This window comes from Phoenix dactylifera, chromosome 6, assembly GCF_009389715.1.
Source record: "Phoenix dactylifera cultivar Barhee BC4 chromosome 6, palm_55x_up_171113_PBpolish2nd_filt_p, whole genome shotgun sequence".
Taxonomy (NCBI): Eukaryota; Viridiplantae; Streptophyta; class Magnoliopsida; order Arecales; family Arecaceae; genus Phoenix; species Phoenix dactylifera.
The window spans coordinates 11237000-11258144 of record NC_052397.1 but is presented as its reverse complement, the minus strand read 5'-3'; the positions used below and the strand labels follow the sequence as shown (position 1 = coordinate 11258144).

Here is a 21145-nt window from a genome sequence, read left to right as displayed (position 1 = left end):
TTACAATAAGCAGAACAACAAAAAAAGAAGTTGTTGGCATAGGCCACACGGTTGAGATAAACCCTAACTAGGTCAATACGCTCTTATAAGTTAATGGGCCAACTCACGAACCATGAGCTTGGATAAAAAAGAAGTGAAGCGTTAAGCGGAGAGACCCTTTGTAATGATCTGCATAGGAAATAAAACAAATTCGAAGTTGTTGGCGAGCCACATGTTTACGAACAAAATGAAAATCAATCTCAGCATGTTTGGTGCAGGCATAGAATGTTGGATTAGTGGTGAGAAAGACAACACTAAGATTGTCACACTGGAGAACTGGTGAATCATAGAGGTAGACACCAAGTTAATGAAGCAAATGTTGGATCCAGATGAGATCGATGGTAGCATTGGCTAACCCTTTATATTTAGATTCTGATGACCCAAAGATTGATTTAAAGATTGATTTTGATGATCACAAAACCTTGAAGTATAAATACTAATGTTTGTGTTGCAAGGAGAAAGATATTTATTTTGCAAGGAATATAGCAAGTTGGAAGAATACAAGAAGGCCTCCAAAGCTCTCAAGAAAAGTTGGAAGAAAGCTACAATTTATTGGCCCAAGTTTCAAGTTTAAAGTATTCAAGTTGGAGGAGCAAATTCTAAAGAAAAATTCAAAAGAATAGTTCTCGAGTCGACTCCGATACATGCCGAGTCGACTCCCAACGTTTTCGAGTCGACTCAAAAGAGTAATAGAGGAAAGACAGAACAAAGAATTTTAGACCCTGCAACCGAGCCGACTCCAGAGGACCACGAGTCGACTCCGAAGTCAGGCGAGTCGACTCCTAATTGTGCAAGAGTCGACTCCCAGAGAAAAGCAAGGCAAAAAGTCAGAGAGATAATTTCGGACACTGAGAGCCGAGTCGACTCCCGCAAAGTCCGAGTCGACTCCGAGGCAGTTCAACTCCAAAGACAGAGGATCAGTTTTCGGGCTCTGAGAGCCGAGTCGACTCCAAGAGAATCCGAGTCGACTCGAGGAAGAAAATCAGAAAGTATGTCCTCTGGATTCCTGAGAATGAGCCGACCCCCAAGTGCCCGAGTCGTCTCCAGCTATTGGCGAGTCGACTCCAGTTTGGTCCGCGTCGACTCTAGGACAAGGCATGCACATTAATTTAAATTTGGAACAGTGGCCGAGTCGTCTCCAGTCAAGCACGAGTCGACTCCTGCAGCAGCCGAGTCGACTCCAGATCGCGCGAGTCGACTCCGAGCCCAACGGATACATTGTCAGAATGTGCAGACGGGTCATAACGGCTCTATTTTTGTCTCTAACGGCTAGTTTTTGTTTCCACGCCATCAAAAGCTATAAAATCAAGAGGAGAGCTAGAGGAGAAGGTATGGAAGTAGAAAATAACATTTAGGAAAGAGATTTCAAAGAGATTACAAGGGAAATCTCCCATAAGCACAAAAGGGCCATTCAAAGAAAAATAGAGAGAAGAAGAGCAACCAAGTGAATCCCAAAGCTTCCTCTCCATCCGTGTGCTGCCTCGGTGATCCTCTACTTCGTGCCAAATCAGAGGAGGGTCAAGTAAAGAAGAAGCCGAGCTCCTTCATCTTCAAAACTCATTTGAGGGCTTCTCTTTACTCTATTTATTTATATTTGCTATATTTGCTTAGTTAAGAAGCTTGTATTTGATTTAAATTCTTAGTCTAATATCTTGTAACTTGATTCAATCAAGGGATTGAATCAAGAGGTTAAGGTTTGTTGGTAAGCCAAAGGAAAAACCAACGGTGTTAAGGTTTGTTGGTGAGCCAAAGGGAAAACCAACGTTGTAAGGTTGTGGTTGGTGAGCCTTTGGGAAAATCCAACTGGGTTGATTGTGAACCCGGAAAACAATCGTTGTAAGGTTGTGGTTGGTGAGCCTTTGGAAAAACCAACTGGGTTGGATTGTGAGCCCGTGAAAACAATCGGTTGGTTCTAGTCGGTGAGCCTGTGAAAACTGACCGAGTTCGTTGTGATCTCGCACAACAACAAGTTGGGTTGTGAGCTTGTAAAACAACCGGCTGTAATCTGGAGGATTATAGTGAAATTCTCAAGAGGTCTTGGGGAGTGGATGTAGGTGCTGGGGTGCACCGAACGACTATATGTTTGTTGTATTTGTGATGCTTTTTGTCATTGTCTAACTTGCTCACTTACTTACTTAGATAAATTGCTTGCTTAACGCTTATCCGCGCATCCTTTAGTTGCAAGCATATTCAATTTACTTAATCAAGTCTCATTCAATAAATCAAACTGTTGCTAAGTTTAAATTCCACTGTGCATCTATATAACTTAGCATAATTAATTGAAAAGTTTTAGAAGTAGTATAAAAGTTTTAAAAGACCCATTCACCCCCCCTCTTGGGTTGTATCTACTGGGCAACAAGTGGTATCAGAGCAGGTGCTCTAAGATTAATTATTGATCTTACGATCAAGAGCCAAAGATCATGACAACTCAAATAGATAGTTTTCTAGAAGAAGGACAATTAATTGATACACCTCCACTATTTAATGGGATAAACTATACACATTGGAAAGCACGCATGCGCATTTTCATACAATCACTTGATTATAATTTATGAAGCATTATAGTCAATGGAACACACACAAATACTAGTCATAATGAGAAAATGGTTCAACAAAATTCAAAAGCCATGAACCTATTATATTGTGCATTAGATAGGAATGAGTTTAATTGCATATCTTCTTGCATGACTGCTAAAGAAATATGGAATATGCTTGAAGACAAATATGAATGCACTAACAAATCTGAAACATCATGTGTAGAAGAAGAGCAGTATCATATTGCAAATCCATGCTTCATGGCACATGAGGTACATGCTGAAACTGAAAGCAATTTTACATTTGATGAACTTCACGATGCCTTTTCTGATTTGTATTTAGAATATAAGAAACTTATTTGTAAGAACAAGAACTTGAAGAATGAAAATCAAATTCTAATAGATGAAAAACTGAAACTAACTTGTAAAACTGAAATCTTAATTAAAGAAAATCAACAATAAATCAAAGAAATCAACTTCTCACTGAAAGTCATGATAAACTTAAGAAAAACAATGAATTACTTTCAGAAGATAACAGAAGATTAACTAAAGAAGTTGACGCATTAAAACCTGTTGTTGAAAGATTTACCTACAGCTCTGAAAAATTGAACCTAATGATAAATAATCAAAGAGCTGAATTTGATAAAGTTGGATTAGGATATCAACCTTGGTACACCCAAAAATCTTTCAAAAATATGTTGGTTAAAACAGTTTTTAATTATTCTAAAACAGATTCTTATAATACTGATAAACAGGAACAAAAGCTAAGTAAAATCTCTTCTATTGTTCCTAAATCTATACATTACAAATTTGATGAACCTAAAAGGCAAAAACAGAAAACTGAAAGTTTATCTACTACTCATGTTAGATCTATGTTTGTTAAATTCAACAAGAGGATACAGAAATACATCCCTTGTAATCCTAAAATCTGTAAATTCATGGACAAAATGGCTATTAAGAAAATATGGGTTCCAAAAGGAACAATTATAGCTAACCTACAAGGACCCAAAAGAGCTTGGGTTCCTAAGTTGAAAATATGATTATTTTTCAGCAAATATGTCTAGCTATCCAAGGTTCTAATGAAAGATGTTATCTAAACAATGGGTGCTCTAGACATGTGTTAAAGAATTGAATTTAAAATGTAATTAGGAAGAATGATTTAAATGAAAGAAATAATGAAATAAGTAATTATTGCATCCTCTCGTATTGAAATTACTTTATTAGTTGATTAAAACATAACTTGCAAGTATTAATCATTTTTGTGATATAAGTGATATTTTTGGTATGAAAAAAAAAATATCCAAATCACTCCATCTTTCTATGTTATACTTTACTTATTGTTGGATAAGTTGCTAAATGATTAATCAATTTATTAAGAATAACTCTATGAATTCTCTATATGCTCGATTGAGAGTTTTTATCCATGGTATTATTTTTATTGATCATAGACATAATAATGTGTACTTGGTATGCTTTTGAATATAAGCACTATAAATACCAAGATTAAAGAAATCATCTTTGGCCTATAAAATCAACTCATACTAGTATGTACTTAATCTCAAAAGACCTTGCCATTGGCTTACTTAGATTATCTTTTGAAAGGTCAAAGTTTGCTATGCATGTTAACTAAGGAAACAAACAAGAATCAACTTCTAAATCTAAGGATGTTGTTTCCATCACTAAGTTTTCAAAAGCTTACATTGGTTTTGTTCTTGGCAAATAAAATTGAAGTATTTTCTGTATTTGCTAAATCTTGTAAAAGTGGTTCAAATGAAAAAGGTTTCCAAACTGTGAAGATAAAGAGTATCATGGCACAGTGTTGAAAACCAAAATCCTGATAAAGTTTATACAGAAAATAATATTAAATTTAATTATTTCAGCACCAAGGACACCTTAAGTAAAATAGTGTTAATGGAACTCTTGAAGAAATGAAAAAGACAATGGTGTATGATAGTCATCTACTTAAATGATTTTTGTTAAAAGCTATCATCACTGCTTGTCATACATATGATTTCTATTATATCTATTTTTGATGAAAACTTCTTTTGATCTTCTGAAAAATAGAAAATGAACTATTGCATATCTTTCATATTTTTCAGTCGTACATGTTATGCTTGATATGTTCTTATGAAAATAATGCCAAATCTGATAAAGATATTTCTATCTTTGGATATCATTCATCAAGCAATGCATATAGAACATTCATGAAGAGATTCTAGTTGTAGAAATATCAATTCATTTTATTCTTTATGAGACTAATGATTTATTATCAAAATACTAAAATCAAATTATATATGTATATGGTCAATCTTTTACATATAACAATCTGAAAACTTGTTAATAATTAGAACCAAATTGGATTTTTCAGAAATGTACTTAATGAAGAAAAATTGATGATTACTAAAAGACTAAATCAAGAAAAGATGAAATAGATCTTGATGAAATTCTTGCATGATTAGAAGTTAGGATCACCATTATCATTTGCTTGCTTTATGAGCTTTATATTCTATCAAATGAATGTGTAGAATGCGCTCCTATATGGTTATTTCATTAGAAAAGATCTATGTAAAATAACCACATTATTTAAAAATACTCATTACATATATGATAAAGCAATATGTGATTTGGAACAAGCATCAAAAGCATGATATATAAAAGCTTGAGTAACTTTTTGATAAACAGCAATAATGATAAATCTATACATCAAAAAGAAGAATTTGTGATATCTTATTTGCTCAAAGTATGCATTGATGACATCATTTTTGGTTCTACTAATGAAGAGTTATATGAAGATTTTACTAAGCTCATGCAAGGTGAGTTTGAAATATGTATGATGAATGAATTAACATCTTCTCTTAAACTCCAAATTAAGACAAACAAGAAAGGGGATCTTCATTGACCAAAGTTTGTCCACAAGAAAACTATTATAGAAGATTGGCATGAAGAAGATATGACTATGACCCCATCTTGTAGAATTTGAAAAGGATGAGCAAAGTAGATCTATTGTTTTAAAGCTGTATTGAAGCATGATAGAATAATTATTTTATCATACAGCTAGTAGACCAGATTGTATGCTCATTATGTGCCCTCGTGCAAGACTTCAATCTAACTTTAATGAATCATATTTTATTGATAACAAATAAATCATAATCTGAATTTTGATAGAAACAACTGTTTAAGATAAGTTGATTAAAACTTAGCTAGCGTGTCTTATTGATAATTATCTTAAGCAAATAAAATCTAAACTAAATTGATTTTGAAAATAAGAAATTGATTTGACCTTGATAAATCTTCCTATTACCTCACATGCTTGTTCTTGAACCATCTTGATTAATGAAACTATCTCTTTAGTTCAAGTGATATGTGCTTGCTTATATTTAGGCAATCTCTTGAGTAAAGTGACTCAATATTCAACTATTGTCATATCTTATATTGAGTCACCTAGTTAAAAATATGTTGGATGAATGGTTTGTATGTTGAAGAAACTAATGACTTTCCTTCAAGAAAGAAAAGAATTTTGTTAATTATGCAGGATCCTTGAGCAAAAAAGTGAGAGATTTCAACTTGAAGGATATCTCCATGTAAGATACAATAAACATTCACATGCAAACAAGAGAGAGGACCTTCTTCAGCCAAAAGTTCATACATAAGAAATCTAGTAGGTATTTGACTGAAGAATGCAGAATGAATTGGTAATTCTAGATACCTCTCTCATAAATTAATTGAGCAAAGTCAATAACTTAAATCTTATTATGGCATGATTAAATTCTTTAATTATTAATTATTGATATCATGTCTATATATGTATTGATTGACTTATACTTTTAGAAAGTGTTTCATGGTTTGCCCAAACTAAATTATTTTTTTTGCCTATATCATAACCATGAAATACACAAGTATATGCTTAAAGTTTTGATGAAAAATAACTTGTGAGAAGTTATGAATCCTTGAGCACAATGAAAATGTTGTTTGCATGATATACATCTATATGATACATAAGATTATTTCTTTATTCTGCTCTTTCATGTAAATTACTTGAGAATAACAAAAAGAGAGAGAGATAAAGAAAAGAAAATGGATATTATTCAAGAGAAGTAAAATCTAAGTAAAGGCAAACACTTCAATCTTAAGGAAAAGCAAAACAAGCATAATATATTTGGCACATTTATGAGACTTGTGAAAGGGATAAAATCCGTAATTAATTACACTTGAACAGGGAGAGTTTGAAGTGAACATTTTAACCTTTCTATATTGCTCATCATAGGGATGGTGCCAATGGGGAGGCTAGTGGTAGTACCCGACACTATTTGACCCAACTATTCGGTGTAGGGTATATTAGGGACGGCACAAGAGGGAGGCTAGTGGTAGTACCTCGTGCCCCTTCCAACTCCACCGGATAGGGAGCAAATAGAGTATAGAGCATAAGAAAGTAAAAATGAAAGACAAAGTAAATGAAAATATATAAGAAGAATCAAGTCAAATTTTTTAATCACTTGAAAACACACTTTAAGGATGAAATCAATGCAAGATTATATTTAAATAGGGGGAGTTTATTTGAAAAGAATTGATTTTGATCCTTGACATGCTTGTTCTTAATATTTTAATGCATGACTTAACACATAATATATTTTGCATGTGGCATGATGTCTTGAATTACGGGTTCTCTATATTTTGCAATGCTCCATGCTTGGATAATTTGATTGAATGTTTGAAATACTACATAAAATCTTTGTTTGGTATTATTGAAAAGAAATTTCAGATTTGTCATTGTCATTCACAATCTGAAAGTTGAATAAATCTGTAAAAAGGAGAAGAGAAGTATACCTTTATATAGGCAAAATGAATTGAGTTTGTTTTATCATTCAACTTGCCTAACCTTGGTATATAATATTCTAATTTATACCAAAACTCAATATTAAATACAAAGATTCTGAAAGTGCTCTAATGTTATTGAAATATGTGTTTTCAATCTTAGTGATTTAAGATGAGCTACAATGTGGAAGATACATATCTCAAATTACAATTTTGAAAGCCTTCTTGGAAATTCTTATGAAAATTCAGAATCTGATTTTGTATAAAAGCTTAAACTTAACCTAAAAATGCTTATATCGTTACATCTTTGTAACCTTAGTTATATGCTTTAATGATCGCGTCATTTAGGAAAATAACTCAATATGATTTCTAATGAAAATTTTAACATGAGAGAAACAGAATTAATTTTGACGCCTTGATTGATTGTCTCGATACGCATCCGAAACATATCTTTTCTTATCGTTAAAATGTACTAATATTGGTCTAAATGATGTGTCTTTCGATGATCTTGATTGCAAATAAAAATTTCTAAATATATGATTTTATTTTCATATTAAAAAGATTTATTGTGTTTCATGTATACATTGCTGAAAAACTATGATTAAGAAATTGAGTTCTATAAATATATATATACCTCAATGATCATCTATATATTTTTCTCTCCTACATTCTTAAAGACTTCCATCAGAATATATATATATAGTGAATGATCTTAAAGCTAGAAATATTTCAGCTCACTCAAATGATTCTTAAAAGAAAGAAAATGTAAATGCTTTTGAAAGAAACTGAGCTTGAAATGAATCATTTTCTGATTAATATTTCTATACATTTTCTCTAAGATTAAGAGAAAGCATAACTTTTCTTGAAGGATTAGAAAGAGTAATTGCTACAAATTTTGAATAATGCTAGATTACTCTACATTCTCGATATCATAGAATTTCAGTTTTTATTCACGTTTATCATTAAACTCTGAAATTCAACAATAGAAAAGAATGATTAAAGAAGAATGCATCTTTTGAGGGGGAGCTTTAGATATTCAGTATCTCATACCTTGATTTTTTATGGATTGATTTTGATGAACCTCCTTATATTGCAAGACTTGCTTTAATTATATAATAAGTTTATACCTTGAGATGAGTTCTGGTATCATCTGGAATTTGACAAAATTTTGTCTTATCTCAAACATTGAGTCTTATAAAAATAAGCTAAAACTTATAGACAATATATTTTTTAAATGACAATTTTATTGAACATTATCTTCAAATTCTAAACTCTTAAATGGAATGATCAATTGAGGGGGCGAAAGAAAATCTCAGAAGGAGAGATCTTATGGAACTTAATCGCATAAATCTATAACTAAAGGAGAGAGAAAGAATACTAAATAAAAAGTGATCCTATTACTCTCCAATATGTATCATCTGAAATTTAAATCTGAAAATCTTAATGATACACCTTGAGGCTTGTTATTTGGTTAATATATCTTATGCATATATCATGAACCAAATTACAATTCAAACAGTTGATCTTAAGAGCCTCTAACTTACTGAAAAAGGGGGAGAATAATGTGTTTAATTTTCTTGAGTATCTCTTAGAAAACCTATTTTTGGAATTCACTAATGAGTTCTTATGCCAATTCATTATTATATGTACCAAAATGTGCTTCTTTTTTAAAGGAATAAAGTCTTTATAAGAACCTTCAAAGCTTTGAATTTTATGTATGCTCTAAGATATATCATAAATTGCATAAATTCATGTTTTGGTATTTATGCCACAATATGTTTACACCATAAAAGAACTTTGCAATCATACTTAATATATTCCTCTTATACTCTAAAAATTAGCTAAATTGCTCTCAAGTTGCTAAAATACTTAATATATTGGGCAAAAGATCTTAAATGAACAAGCTTTCATACTTATTATTGAAGAGAGATTAGATTTCCATTCGTGCTTTTCTTGAATATCATTTGTGGTACTTCTTGAATTAACTTAAGAAAGATTCCACCTGTACTTGATTTGAAAACTATCTTTGGACTCACATTCGATGTGTTTTCATCATAATTTGCTCTGAAATCATCTTAATTGGCTCTGATCTATGCTAATTAATCTTATTCTGACATTATTGCCTTGAGTTATATGATTCATACTTGCAATAATTTAACATGCATTAACTGAAAATTAGAGTACTATAAGGAAAAGAAATATTTGAGTACCATTAACCTTGTGCTTAATGATTCATTATTTTACAACCTTTTTGATGTTGTCAAAAAGGGGGAGAAATATCTGAGTATATGCTCATAATGCTTTATGTGTTGATTATGTTAAGATTAAATCTAAAAGCATTATCATGAAGTATATTTTAAAGATATATATTTTCTACTTCATGCAACTTAGCTATGCATTACTTCTAGAACACAATATATTTTATATTGCATATACTCCAAGTTTTGTCATCATCAAAAAGGGGAAGACTGATGACCCAAAGATTGATTTAAAGATTGATTTTGATGATCACAAAACCTTGAAGTATAAATACTAATGTTTGTGTTGCAAGGAGAAAGATATTTATTTTGCAAGGAACATAGCAAGTTGGAAGAATACAAGAAGGCCTCCAAAGCTCTCAAGAAAAGTTGGAAGAAAGCTACAATTTATTGGCCCAAGTTTCAAGTTTAAAGTATTCAAGTTGGAGGAGCAAATTCTAAAGAAAAATTCAAAAGAATAGTTCTCGAGTCGACTCCTCGAAAATTCGAGTCGACTCCGATACATGCCGAGTCGACTCCCAACGTTTCCGAGTCGACTCAAAAGAGTAATAGAGGAAAGACAGAACAAAGAATTTTAGACCCTGCAACCGAGCCGACTCCAGAGGACCACGAGTCGACTCCGAAGTCAGGCGAGTCGACTCCTAATTGTGCAAGAGTCGATTCCCAGAGAAAAGCAAGGCAAAAAGTCAGAGAGATAATTTCGGACACTGAGAGCCGAGTCGACTCCTGCAAAGTTCGAGTCGACTCCGAGGCAGTTCAACTCCAAAGATAGAGGATCAGTTTTCGGGCTCTGAGAGCCGAGTCGACTCCAAGAGAATCCGAGTCGACTCGAGGAAGAAAATCAGAAAGTATGTCCTCTGGATTCCTGAGAATGAGCCGACCCCCAAGTGCCCGAGTCGTCTCCAGCTATTGGCGAGTCGACTCCAGTTTGGTCCGAGTCGACTCTAGGACAAGGCATGCACATTAATTTAAATTTGGAACAGTGGCCGAGTCGTCTCCAGTCAAGCACGAGTCGACTCCTGCAGCAGCCGAGTCGATTCCAGATCGCGCGAGTCGACTCCGAGCCCAACGGATACATTGTCAGAATGTGCAGACGGGTCATAACGGCTCTATTTTTGTCTCTAACGGCTAGTTTTTGTTTCCACGCCATCAAAAGCTATAAAATCAAGAGGAGAGCTAGAGGAGAAGGTATGGAAGTAGAAAATAACATTTAGGAAAGAGATTTCAAAGAGATTACAAGGAAAATCTCCCATAAGCACAAAAGGGCCATTCAAAGAAAAATAGAGAGAAGAAGAGCAACCAAGTGAATCCCAAAGCTTCCTCTCCATCCGTGTGCTGCCTCGGTGATCCTCTACTTCGTGCCAAATCAGAGGAGGGTCAAGTAAAGAAGAAGCCGAGCTCCTTCATCTTCAAAACTCGTTTGAGGGCTTCTCTTTACTCTATTTATTTATATTTGCTATATTTGCTTAGTTAAGAAGCTTGTATTTGATTTAAATTCTTAGTCTAATATCTTGTAACTTGATTCAATCAAGGGATTGAATCAAGAGGTTAAGGTTTGTTGGTAAGCCAAAGGAAAAACCAACGGTGTTAAGGTTTGTTGGTGAGCCAAAGGGAAAACCAACGTTGTAAGGTTGTGGTTGGTGAGCCTTTGGGAAAATCCAACTGGGTTGATTGTGAACCCGGAAAACAATCGTTGTAAGGTTGTGGTTGGTGAGCCTTTGGAAAAACCAACTGGGTTGGATTGTGAGCCCGTGAAAACAATCGGTTGGTTCTAGTCGGTGAGCCTGTGAAAACCGACCGAGTTCGTTGTGATCTCGCACAACAACAAGTTGGGTTGTGAGCTTGTAAAACAACCGGCTGTAATCTGGAGGATTATAGTGAAATTCTCAAGAGGTCTTGGAGAGTGGATGTAGGTGCTGGGGTGCACCGAACCACTATATGTTTGTTGTGTTTGTGATGCTTTTTGTCATTGTCTAACTTGCTCACTTACTTACTTAGATAAATTGCTTGCTTAACGCTTATCCGTGCATCCTTTAGTTGCAAGCATATTCAATTTACTTAATCAAGTCTCATTCAATAAATCAAACTGTTGCTAAGTTTAAATTCCACTGTGTATCTATATAACTTAGCATAATTAATTGAAAAGTTTTAGAAGTAGTATAAAAGTTTTAAAAGACCCAATTCACCCCCCCCCCCCCTCTTGGGTTGTATCTACTGGGCAACAGATTCAATATTGGAGCGAACAACAATGCATTATTTCTTGGCACTCTGAAAAATGAGATAAGGACCAAGAAACATAGAAAATCCGCTGATAGAGTGACAATCATCTGGGTTCCTAGCCTAATTGGGATCAAAGGAGGCATGAAGTTGTAGGAAAGAAGACCTAGTGGTCAAGAGGCCATGGTGAATAGTGTGTTTCAAGTAACGATGAATATGTTTGACCGTTTGCCACTAGGGAATAGTAGGGCAATGCATAAACTGACAAATATGATTAACAACAAAGGTAATATTAGGTCGTGTTAAGGTAAGATACTAAAGTGCTCTGACAATGCTACAATATCGAGTAGGATTACCTATAGGATCACCAAAATGGAGGGACAAATGGGAGCTTGTAGCAATAGGAATGGACACAGGCTTAAAGCCAACCATGAGTTTTTATTGGCATGTGTATAGCATGTTGGTTTATTCAAAAAATTTTTTTTTTTTCCATTGACATCATATAGAACGGTACACTATCTGAAGTAGGTCGGCCATGCCGACCTAAGAACTAGAACAAATACTAAAAAAATCAAGCAACAATAGTGAAAAAAGATTATAGAGAGAAAAAATAAATTTATTTAAAAAGAAATAAATGCCGAAACAATCAGTTTGGCTCCTCTCGCAAAGAACCCTCAAGCCTTTGATCTCATAACCTCTTTCTTACCACAAAAGATGTCTCACTAAACTCTCTCTCAACTACGTCACCATCTCCCACTAGATCTTGAAAACATCACTATCCCACTTCAACTTAAAAACAAACTCAAAAATATTATGCCTAAGGCTCAACTTAACTAAAATAGGCCAACAATAAAAGATAAACTATTCTAACAAAAAATTAGAATAAGAGATAAATACAAACTAGAAATAGATTTCTAGTATAGGTAGGACAAGCAATGGACTTCCAATATTATTTATCTAGTCTAAGAAGCTGATGCACCATTTTGGAGAAGAAGTCGAAGTCACAGCAGAGCACGAGAAGCAAATGCAGTAGTCTACAAAAGTAGTAGAACATGTAGAATATGCAAACACAACAAAGAATGAAAATATTGAGGAGAAAAGAGAAAAGAATAGATGCAAATGAGCCATAGGATCAAAATAGGATCAGTCATGCTTCTGATACTATGTCAGCGACAGGATTTAAATCTCTCCATGCCGAAGGAGAATTTATAGATGCCTTATATAAAAAGATAAGCACAAAACAGAATTGCTCATGCAATCCGCATGTGGTTAAAATGGAAGTACAACAAGCAGATAGTTTTACATCAAGTGAACTATTTTCCAACAAAAAATAGTTATAGATATAGGCTAGGCAGTTTGGATAAACTTTGACTAGATCAATAACATTGATTAGAACTAAAGAATCAATTCTCTCGGTCTCCCACATCCTTCTAGTGATCTTGCAACTGTGATCCATGTCTCTAAAATCTCCACATTGGAGAGATACCCATGTTGTCTCTTCCTCCATAATCTCCTTGTCCTCATCGCTCATCTTTGCGAAAATATTTCCACATATTATAATGATGAAGATTAGTGTGACTCGAAAGGAAGGTTAGTCAAAGAGGAGGAGGTCAAGGGAGGAGGAAATAAGGCTCACAAGGCCAGTCCAGCCTAAAAGTAGGCAATCGGGGCAAATCAAATTGCAATATCCAATTTGTAGCAAATCAGCCATTCAAAAAATGATGCAGACCCACATCCATTGAACCACATTTGAATTTGGTTTGGATAGTGCAAGTGCACCAAATGTTTCAATTTTTCTTGTGGTGTTTGGCTCGTGGTCATCTAGCTACAGCTTTGAGTAGTAGTAGTACATAACTGTGTCACCTCACTTGCACTTGATGTCATGCATTGTCTAAAGATTTGCAAGTTCTTTTCTTTAACTGTCCTTCCTCCGCACCATTGCGGGTTTATGCAAGGGAGGCAATGAGTGTGGCTGCAAGCCATTGATAGTAATAGTTTCCCTCTTTACTATTACAAATTGGTTTCCCTCAAGGCTCACTATGCTGTAACCCCTCTCATGGCACCACTCTGACCCAATCTTAAAGACTTGCTTCTTTAGTAAGATGGTATCCCTCTCATATTGGTGTGCTTGAGGAGAAATTTGATAGGGCTAGAGGGTACATTTGTTGTTCATTACCATCAAGGTCGACTGCAAGACATGGATGCTTACTTGGCAACATCTCTAAGCATGTCGTTGTAGGAAAGTAAAATGCATTAGCCATTCAGAATCCATAGGCGAATGCTATTTAACTAGAAGGCGACTCAACACAATTTCTTGTATAAATAAGAGGCAGTCTTCCACTAGCTAGCCATGCATATATGATTGTATCTTTAGTGTTTGCCTATATCTTTAATCTATGTTTAGTTGTACATATATTTGCTGAAAAGGGAGTCAAGCAGCAGTGTGAGCTGCAAAACTTGCTACACGAGGTGAATTAACATAGGTTGGAAAGATGATTTTCCTTTGCCTGTTGCTTTATCGACTTTAACTTGCTAGTATTTTGGGTTGTAGCTATTCATGCATGTAACTAAGTGATTCCTCTCTAATTACCTCATTAGAAAGGGGGAAGAAAATGCAAACTGTTAAAATATTTGCAGAAGAAGAGAAAAACAAAAGACAACGAGCGAGATCTCTATTCTGTCATATTTGGTGCATCTCGGGGTTATATATATTTGTATACAAATTCCATACAAAAAAAATAATATAAAATAATATAGATTCACACTAACAATGGTAAATATTACTCACTGATACAAGTTGTTATATGATCCCTAAAATCACTCTAACAAGATCATGTTAATAAAAAAAATAATATAGGTTAATACAGAATCATGCTAATAAAGAAAAATATTACGGGCAATGTAGGTTGTTACGTGACTCCTAAAATTATACTAACATTCTCCCTCAAACTCAAGATGGTACTATAGGCGCCAACTTAAGTTTGAAAACTGGATCACGAATGTAACAAAATACTGACATACTAGATAAAGAGCTAGAGTAGTAGCTCAGAAGTTGACATGATAAACTAGAAGCTGACATAGTAACTCAAAGACTGACATAATGGTAGATCAAAAGCTAACATGGCAGCATAAAGCCTGATTTGATAGAACACAAGCTACTATAGTAGCTTGGAGGCTAATGTAGCGGATTAGAAATTGACATAACCACTCAAAAGCTGATATGACAGGCTGATATGTCTAATTGATGTGACAAATTGACATGTTTGTCGATGTGGTTAATTGACTTGTTTGATGAGTTGGCAGTGATAAAATATATAGAAGATGATAGTTGCAGCAAGGATAAAGCTTGAAAAGAAGGCAACCGAAGGTCAATAATTCTCGTATACGGAAGCACCATGGAAGAGAAGCAAGAGACCTCTAACTGGATGGTGAAGGTGCTAGAAGCAGCAAATAAAATCGAAGATGGAGAGAAAGAAGCCGAGCGACGGTGAGGAGAGACAACTGAAGATCTGATATTGAAGAGAAAAGCGGTGGAGAGGAGATACGGACCCATAGAAAACAAAGGATCTTTGGGTATTAATCTAATAGAAATAGAGGATATGCAGATCTACTAATTAAATCAATATTGATTTATTGGAAAATAGAGGATCTGCAGATCCATCAAAAAATAGAAAATTTTTGGATGTTGATTCATCCGAAAACAGAGATCAATAGATCGGCAATAGGGATCTTCAAAACTTCTAGACATAGTAATGATAGCCATAACAAAGGCGGAATAGATGGTGGAGATAGATTAGGTGATCAGTGGCTCTGATACCATGTTAAAATATTTTTTTAAAAAAAAATGAGAGAGAAAAATAATTTTATTTTTCTGTTCCATCATATTCGGTACATCTCGGAGTTATATATATTTGTGTATAGACTCCATGCAAGAAAAATAATATAAATAGATATAGAATCATATTAACAATGAAAAATATTATCGACTGATACAAATTGTTATGTGATTCCTAAAATCACTCTAGCAAGATCATGCTAATAAAAAAAAAAATAGTATGAGTCGATACAGAATCACGCTAATAAAAAAAAATATTATGAATGATGCAAATTGTTACGTGATCCCTAAAATTATACTATTACAGACCTTACTAGAGCTTAGAAATCCTAACTAGAAAAGTTTTCACTAAAGCAAAATTTGGTAAACCAAGGAATCCTTGGAAAAAAAAGGATAGACCGATACGTGGCCATTCGAGGAAGGGAAGTAGAAGAAGATAGAGAGGGGTTTGGGAATGGGCGTAGGTGAGAAGGAATAATGTGAGAATAAGATTAGATAAAGAAGGGAAAGGTCGAGGTTAATAACCATGGCCGGCTAGATTGAGAAAGAAATAAGGAATGGATATCGAAGTGTTAAGAGTCTTTTTTTTTTTTAATGTCTTCTTGTAGATATAGAGGCCTAGTCTTTTGATACTTTCAGGAGTGCGAAAAAATCACATGAAAACTAAATGTTACTCTGCAAAAAGGGCAAATAGTCTTGCAACAGAAAAAAAAAAGAAAAAAAATTATATTTTGACCCCTTAAGTTTGGAAGATTCTCACATACATGTTGTCATCTTTAATAATTTTCAAAATAATCCTTCAAATTTTCAAATCATTCCAAAATATTAGAATACCAAGTATGTATTAAAACTTCACAGTACTTAACGAATATAGTTACCAAATAATAAATAACTTTTTATTAAATGCTCCACTATCTAAAATTCTAGAGACAAAAGCTCTACTACTTATACTAATGCCAAACAAAATCTTAGTCCGCACACATGCATTACATAAAAAAGGATGACTCTCCTCCGGCCTAAACATAAGTTAAACAATCTCGTTCTGCTCCATCCATACAAATTACTTAATATCTTAAGCGTCCATCAAATTTCTCAAATTCAATATTTCCCACAGATAATTAGCTTAAAATCATCGAAATATACACTAATATGCGGTAAAGATATGTTATTAAGCCAACATTATTAATCAGGTCTGGGGGTTGCACATGGGCTGGCTCATGGACAATATCTAATCCCATCTGGGTCAGGCCATGGGCCAATATTCGAAGACAGAGAATCTGACGGACTTGGATGACACTCACTAGGATCCACCGGCCACATGATTTACTCTAGAGAAGGGGGCATTCTTTTATTATTTTTTCAACCTTTTTGATATGAAAAAAGCTACCCCTATGGTTAGGAAAACGTCCAAGGACGTGAAAAAAAAGGGGACCACAATGGTTAGGAAAATGTTCGACAACAGCAATGATGCAATGCTCCCACCTTTTTTGATTTTTTGGTGAGCCCAGTTCTCTAAATGATTAACGAGTCTCTGTCCAGAAATCACATCAACTTGCCAGCCCAACCAAGCCAGCCTAAACCTTCCCATCGACCGCTGTCCTCTTTCTTGGCTGGCTCCTTACTAATCTGTTCTTCACACGATTTAACCTACTCAGGATTGCTTGGCTCCTTTGCTAGACCACCGTCAAACAGAGGAAGCCACTCGTGAACTAGCTCATCTTCACCATGAGATATGGCTCACGTTTATCTCGATCAATTAACAAATGACCCAAGTTGGAACTAGCTAGATTTAACTTACACAGATTCAGCTTAATATGTATGTATGCATGTATAATTATATCATTTTAATTATCATAATTATATGAGTTGCTGTGAGCTCGGCTGGACAACAAACAAGCCGAACTTGATGAGCTAATTACAATCATTTTCTAGCATCAGCTGAAAGGAAACTAATAAAATGGAACATAAAGCACCCTGCATCAAGTGCTTTACGGTTTTATTTTTCTTTAATCATGATTCTTGTTCGCAATGTTCAAGTAACAAAGTAATTAGAGAGTAATTGCGTTAAACTTCAGTCTTCGCATTGCTATCTTCTCCACCTCGGTGCACTACTTCCGCCTCACCTTCACCACCCTCCGGCTTCTTACCGAAGAGCACCTCCATGTCCTCCAGACTCCTTCCCCTCGTCTCCGGCAAGAAGAAATAAAAGAAGATCCACCCGGCCGCCGCAATCCCGGCATAAAGAAAGAAGCTCCCAGCTATGGTAATCGTCTTGTAGAGCGATATAAACGTCATGGTGATCACCCCGCTCACAATCCTGTTGGTGGCCGTCCCCAAGCTCGCTCCCTGCGCCCTCAGCCTCAGCGGAAAGATCTCCGAGGTGTACACCCACGCGATCGGCCCGAGGCCAATGGAGAACGAGCCGACGAAGGTCAGCACCGACGCGATCGACATCGCCGCCGCCCATGTCAGTTTCTCGTGAGGATGGTGTTCGATAACTGACAAACTGGAAGCAAGAATCACGAGAGAAATAACCATTCCTCCGGCGCTGCTTAGGAGCAACGGCCGCCGCCCGACACGGTCCAGCAAGAACGTCGCCACCAAGATCGCCGCCGTCTTCATGAACCCGACGGCCACCGTGGCGCCTAAGGAATTGGTATCCGACTTCAGCCCGGCCATCTCAAACACTCGAGGACTGTACAACACCACCGAGTCGATGCCTGAAGCCTGCTGGAAGAACTGCAGTCCGATGGCGGCGATCAGTATACGGCGCACCGACGGTGTCGGTCGGAGAAGCAGGTCTTTCCACACGCCCTCGCCATGGTTTTTCTTCGATACTGCGACGACTTCGTCGTTACAGTTTTCGGGTATTCCAGCGGCCTCTTTGATCTCCAAGAGCCGGAGTTGGGCTTCCTCCGGCGTGTCCGAGGTCTTGGCGAGGACCCGTTTGGCCTCGCCAAGCCGGCCCTGCATGACGAGCCACCGGGGCGACTCGGGCATGGCGAGGACAGCAATGGCTAGGAAGATCGGCGGCACCGCACCCACGCAGAACATAATGCGCCAGTTGAGGCGATCCGGCAGCTTGGCAAAGGCGAAGTTGGAGACGTAGCCGAGGAGGACGCCGGTGTTGATGAATACCTCCGGGAAGGACGTGAGGAAGCCGCGGGACGAGGTGGGGGCGATCTCGGCGGTGTAGACGGGGGCGATCATGAGAGCGTAGCCGACGCCAACGCCGGCAACAAGGCGGCCGACCATGAGGATGGCGTAGTTTGGGGCGAGGCCCATTAGAAGGGCCCCGGCGAAGAAGATGGCAGCCGCGAAGATAATTGTGTAGCGGCGGCCAATCCAGTCGGAGGTCCGGCCTGCGGCGATGGAGCCGACGAGGGCGAACGGGCTGATGATGCCGGCGAGGATTTCGACCTGGGTATCATTTATTTTCAGGTATTTTTGAATGAAAACAGAAGCACCACTCATCACCGCTCCATCTGTAGACAAGTAGTAGAAGAATTAGAAAAGACTAGTAATAGAAACGGCAAAATACTGCTGCTGACTTCATAACCATCACACTTAAGAGAGCTAGTATTCTTGCCATAACCCAAGAGGATTGAGGTCATCGAAGCAAGCGTGGCACAGGCCAAAGCGTATTTGTTTCTTGGAGGCTTCTTTGGCTTCTCCAAGGCTAAAGTTTGATTGGGAGGAGGATCAGAAATTGCTGGTGCCTTGGCTTTCTGGTCATCCATTTCTCTGCTGTAGAGATGCGTTTCTTTTGAGGGAGGAGAAGAGATACTGCGCTAGTAGAGCTAGGGACTGGACTGGACTTGTTGTCAAGAGTATGATGGCTTAAATAATTGGATATGGAGGCCATGTGAGTTTGAGAGTCTTGAGGACTTGTCTTAGTTGTCGTGTCCGCGTGTAAAATGACAGCAAGATGACGACAAGAGTGCCGCCGGTGCTTGACTTTTTGGCGCAAGGTTGGAACTTAGCAGCACGGGTTATAAAACCATATTAGTATTCAAATGGCATTCCCTGAATTAAAATCTCACCTAACCAAGACGAAGTATGACGCTCGTATATGGGATTTGTTTGTCCAACATAGTGTTTCTCTAAATAGAAGATCAAAAAGTTCATTCTTTTAAAAAGAGCATGACAATATAAATCATAAAAGAATTTGTTGTTGTGGAGAACTGACTGCCCTAGGCACAATGGCAAGAAGCATAATGTTGCTAAAGAGCTCGGTGATCGGCTGCTCTGATCGAAGATGGAGAAGGCGAGCGACGCTCAGTCGTTGTAACCAAAATTCTTCTCGGATAAAACAACACAAAGCAAAGAAGTCCTCTAGCCGAAAGATATCCAACGGAAGACCCTCCGATACCTAAATCAGTGTGGTAATCAGGAAATAGGAGGAGGTTATCTTTCGGTCTATTAGGGTGTTCTTCTTACTTACCTCCTCTGCCCTACCTTTTGTATATGTCAGGCGGAGGAGCCTACCTACCATCAAAGAATGAGGGCATGTAGGCGACCAAAAGTGACTGGCTTGAGTACAACTTGTATATCGAGCGTGAATACTTCGCCTACGGTTGATGTCCTACTTATCATATTGGTGGGATCTCCATGATCACTGGGTCCCTCGGTTAGGATAAGGCTAATTATGGGGAGCCCTTGATATGTAAGCTCGGCGGTATGGCATTGGGCCCACCCAGTGGCTGCTCCCGATCAACCACGTGTTGGTGTCGTGGCGTGTTTTAATTCGTTGGTCTTTCTGGTGAGTTGTAGCCGGTTTGTAAGCATTCATTTTTTCCCTACTTCCACAACTGAGCCGAGCTATCCTGCTCGGGCTGCGGAAGTAGTTTTTCCAGAAGTGCAGCTTTAATAAAAATCATTAAGGAGGATGCAGCTTAATAAAAATCGCCAAGGAGGATGCAGCCTTAATAAAATGCCTTCTCAAGCGAGTGCTCGGACGAGAGATGAATGATTGTATTTGCCATTGTTGGTCTCTTTTTTTTCTTCTTCTCTTTTTCTTTTTGTGTTGGCTCGGTTGTGAGCCGTTGTTTTGTACTTCTCTTCTTTTTTCCGATGAAAGAAATGAAAGTCTGCTCACTTTTTATTTACTTGATGACTCGATTTGAACTGATGCACTTTTCATCTGAAGGGTTGTTTGGTCAGATGCAAAGCTACTCGGTAATCTTGCTATTAGACTATTTGTTTCTCGGGATGGTTGTCGAGGTTCCCATCTTGGTGATGCACGGTTTCTTCTCGACAGTTGCCTTTCATTTCTTAAGATGGTTGCCAAGGTTCCTACCTCGGTGATGTGATGGTTCCTACTTGGCAGTTGTCGCGGGATAGGATCCAGTCGTTCCCTTGAAAGTTGCATGCGTCCTCATGCTGACCTATGGCTAGGGCCGATGCGCCTTTCCTCAGTAAGGCTCAAACTTCAGTAAGGAGGTAATCTC

The 21145-nt window shown here is 36.9% G+C and overlaps 1 protein-coding gene across 1 annotated transcript; it reads right to left on the bottom strand.

Moving 5' to 3' along the window:
• Nucleotides 1–17518: 17518 nt before the first annotated feature.
• Nucleotides 17519–19579, bottom strand: LOC103714788 (polyol transporter 5-like). Its single transcript, XM_008802196.4, has 2 exons — nt 19285–19579; nt 17519–19180 (listed from the first exon to the last, which is right to left on the bottom strand). The coding sequence occupies exons 1-2, from the start codon at nt 19433–19435 to the stop codon at nt 17760–17762; spliced, it is 1572 nt and encodes a 523-aa protein (XP_008800418.2). The 5' UTR covers nt 19436–19579; the 3' UTR covers nt 17519–17759.
• Nucleotides 19580–21145: the final 1566 nt, after the last annotated feature.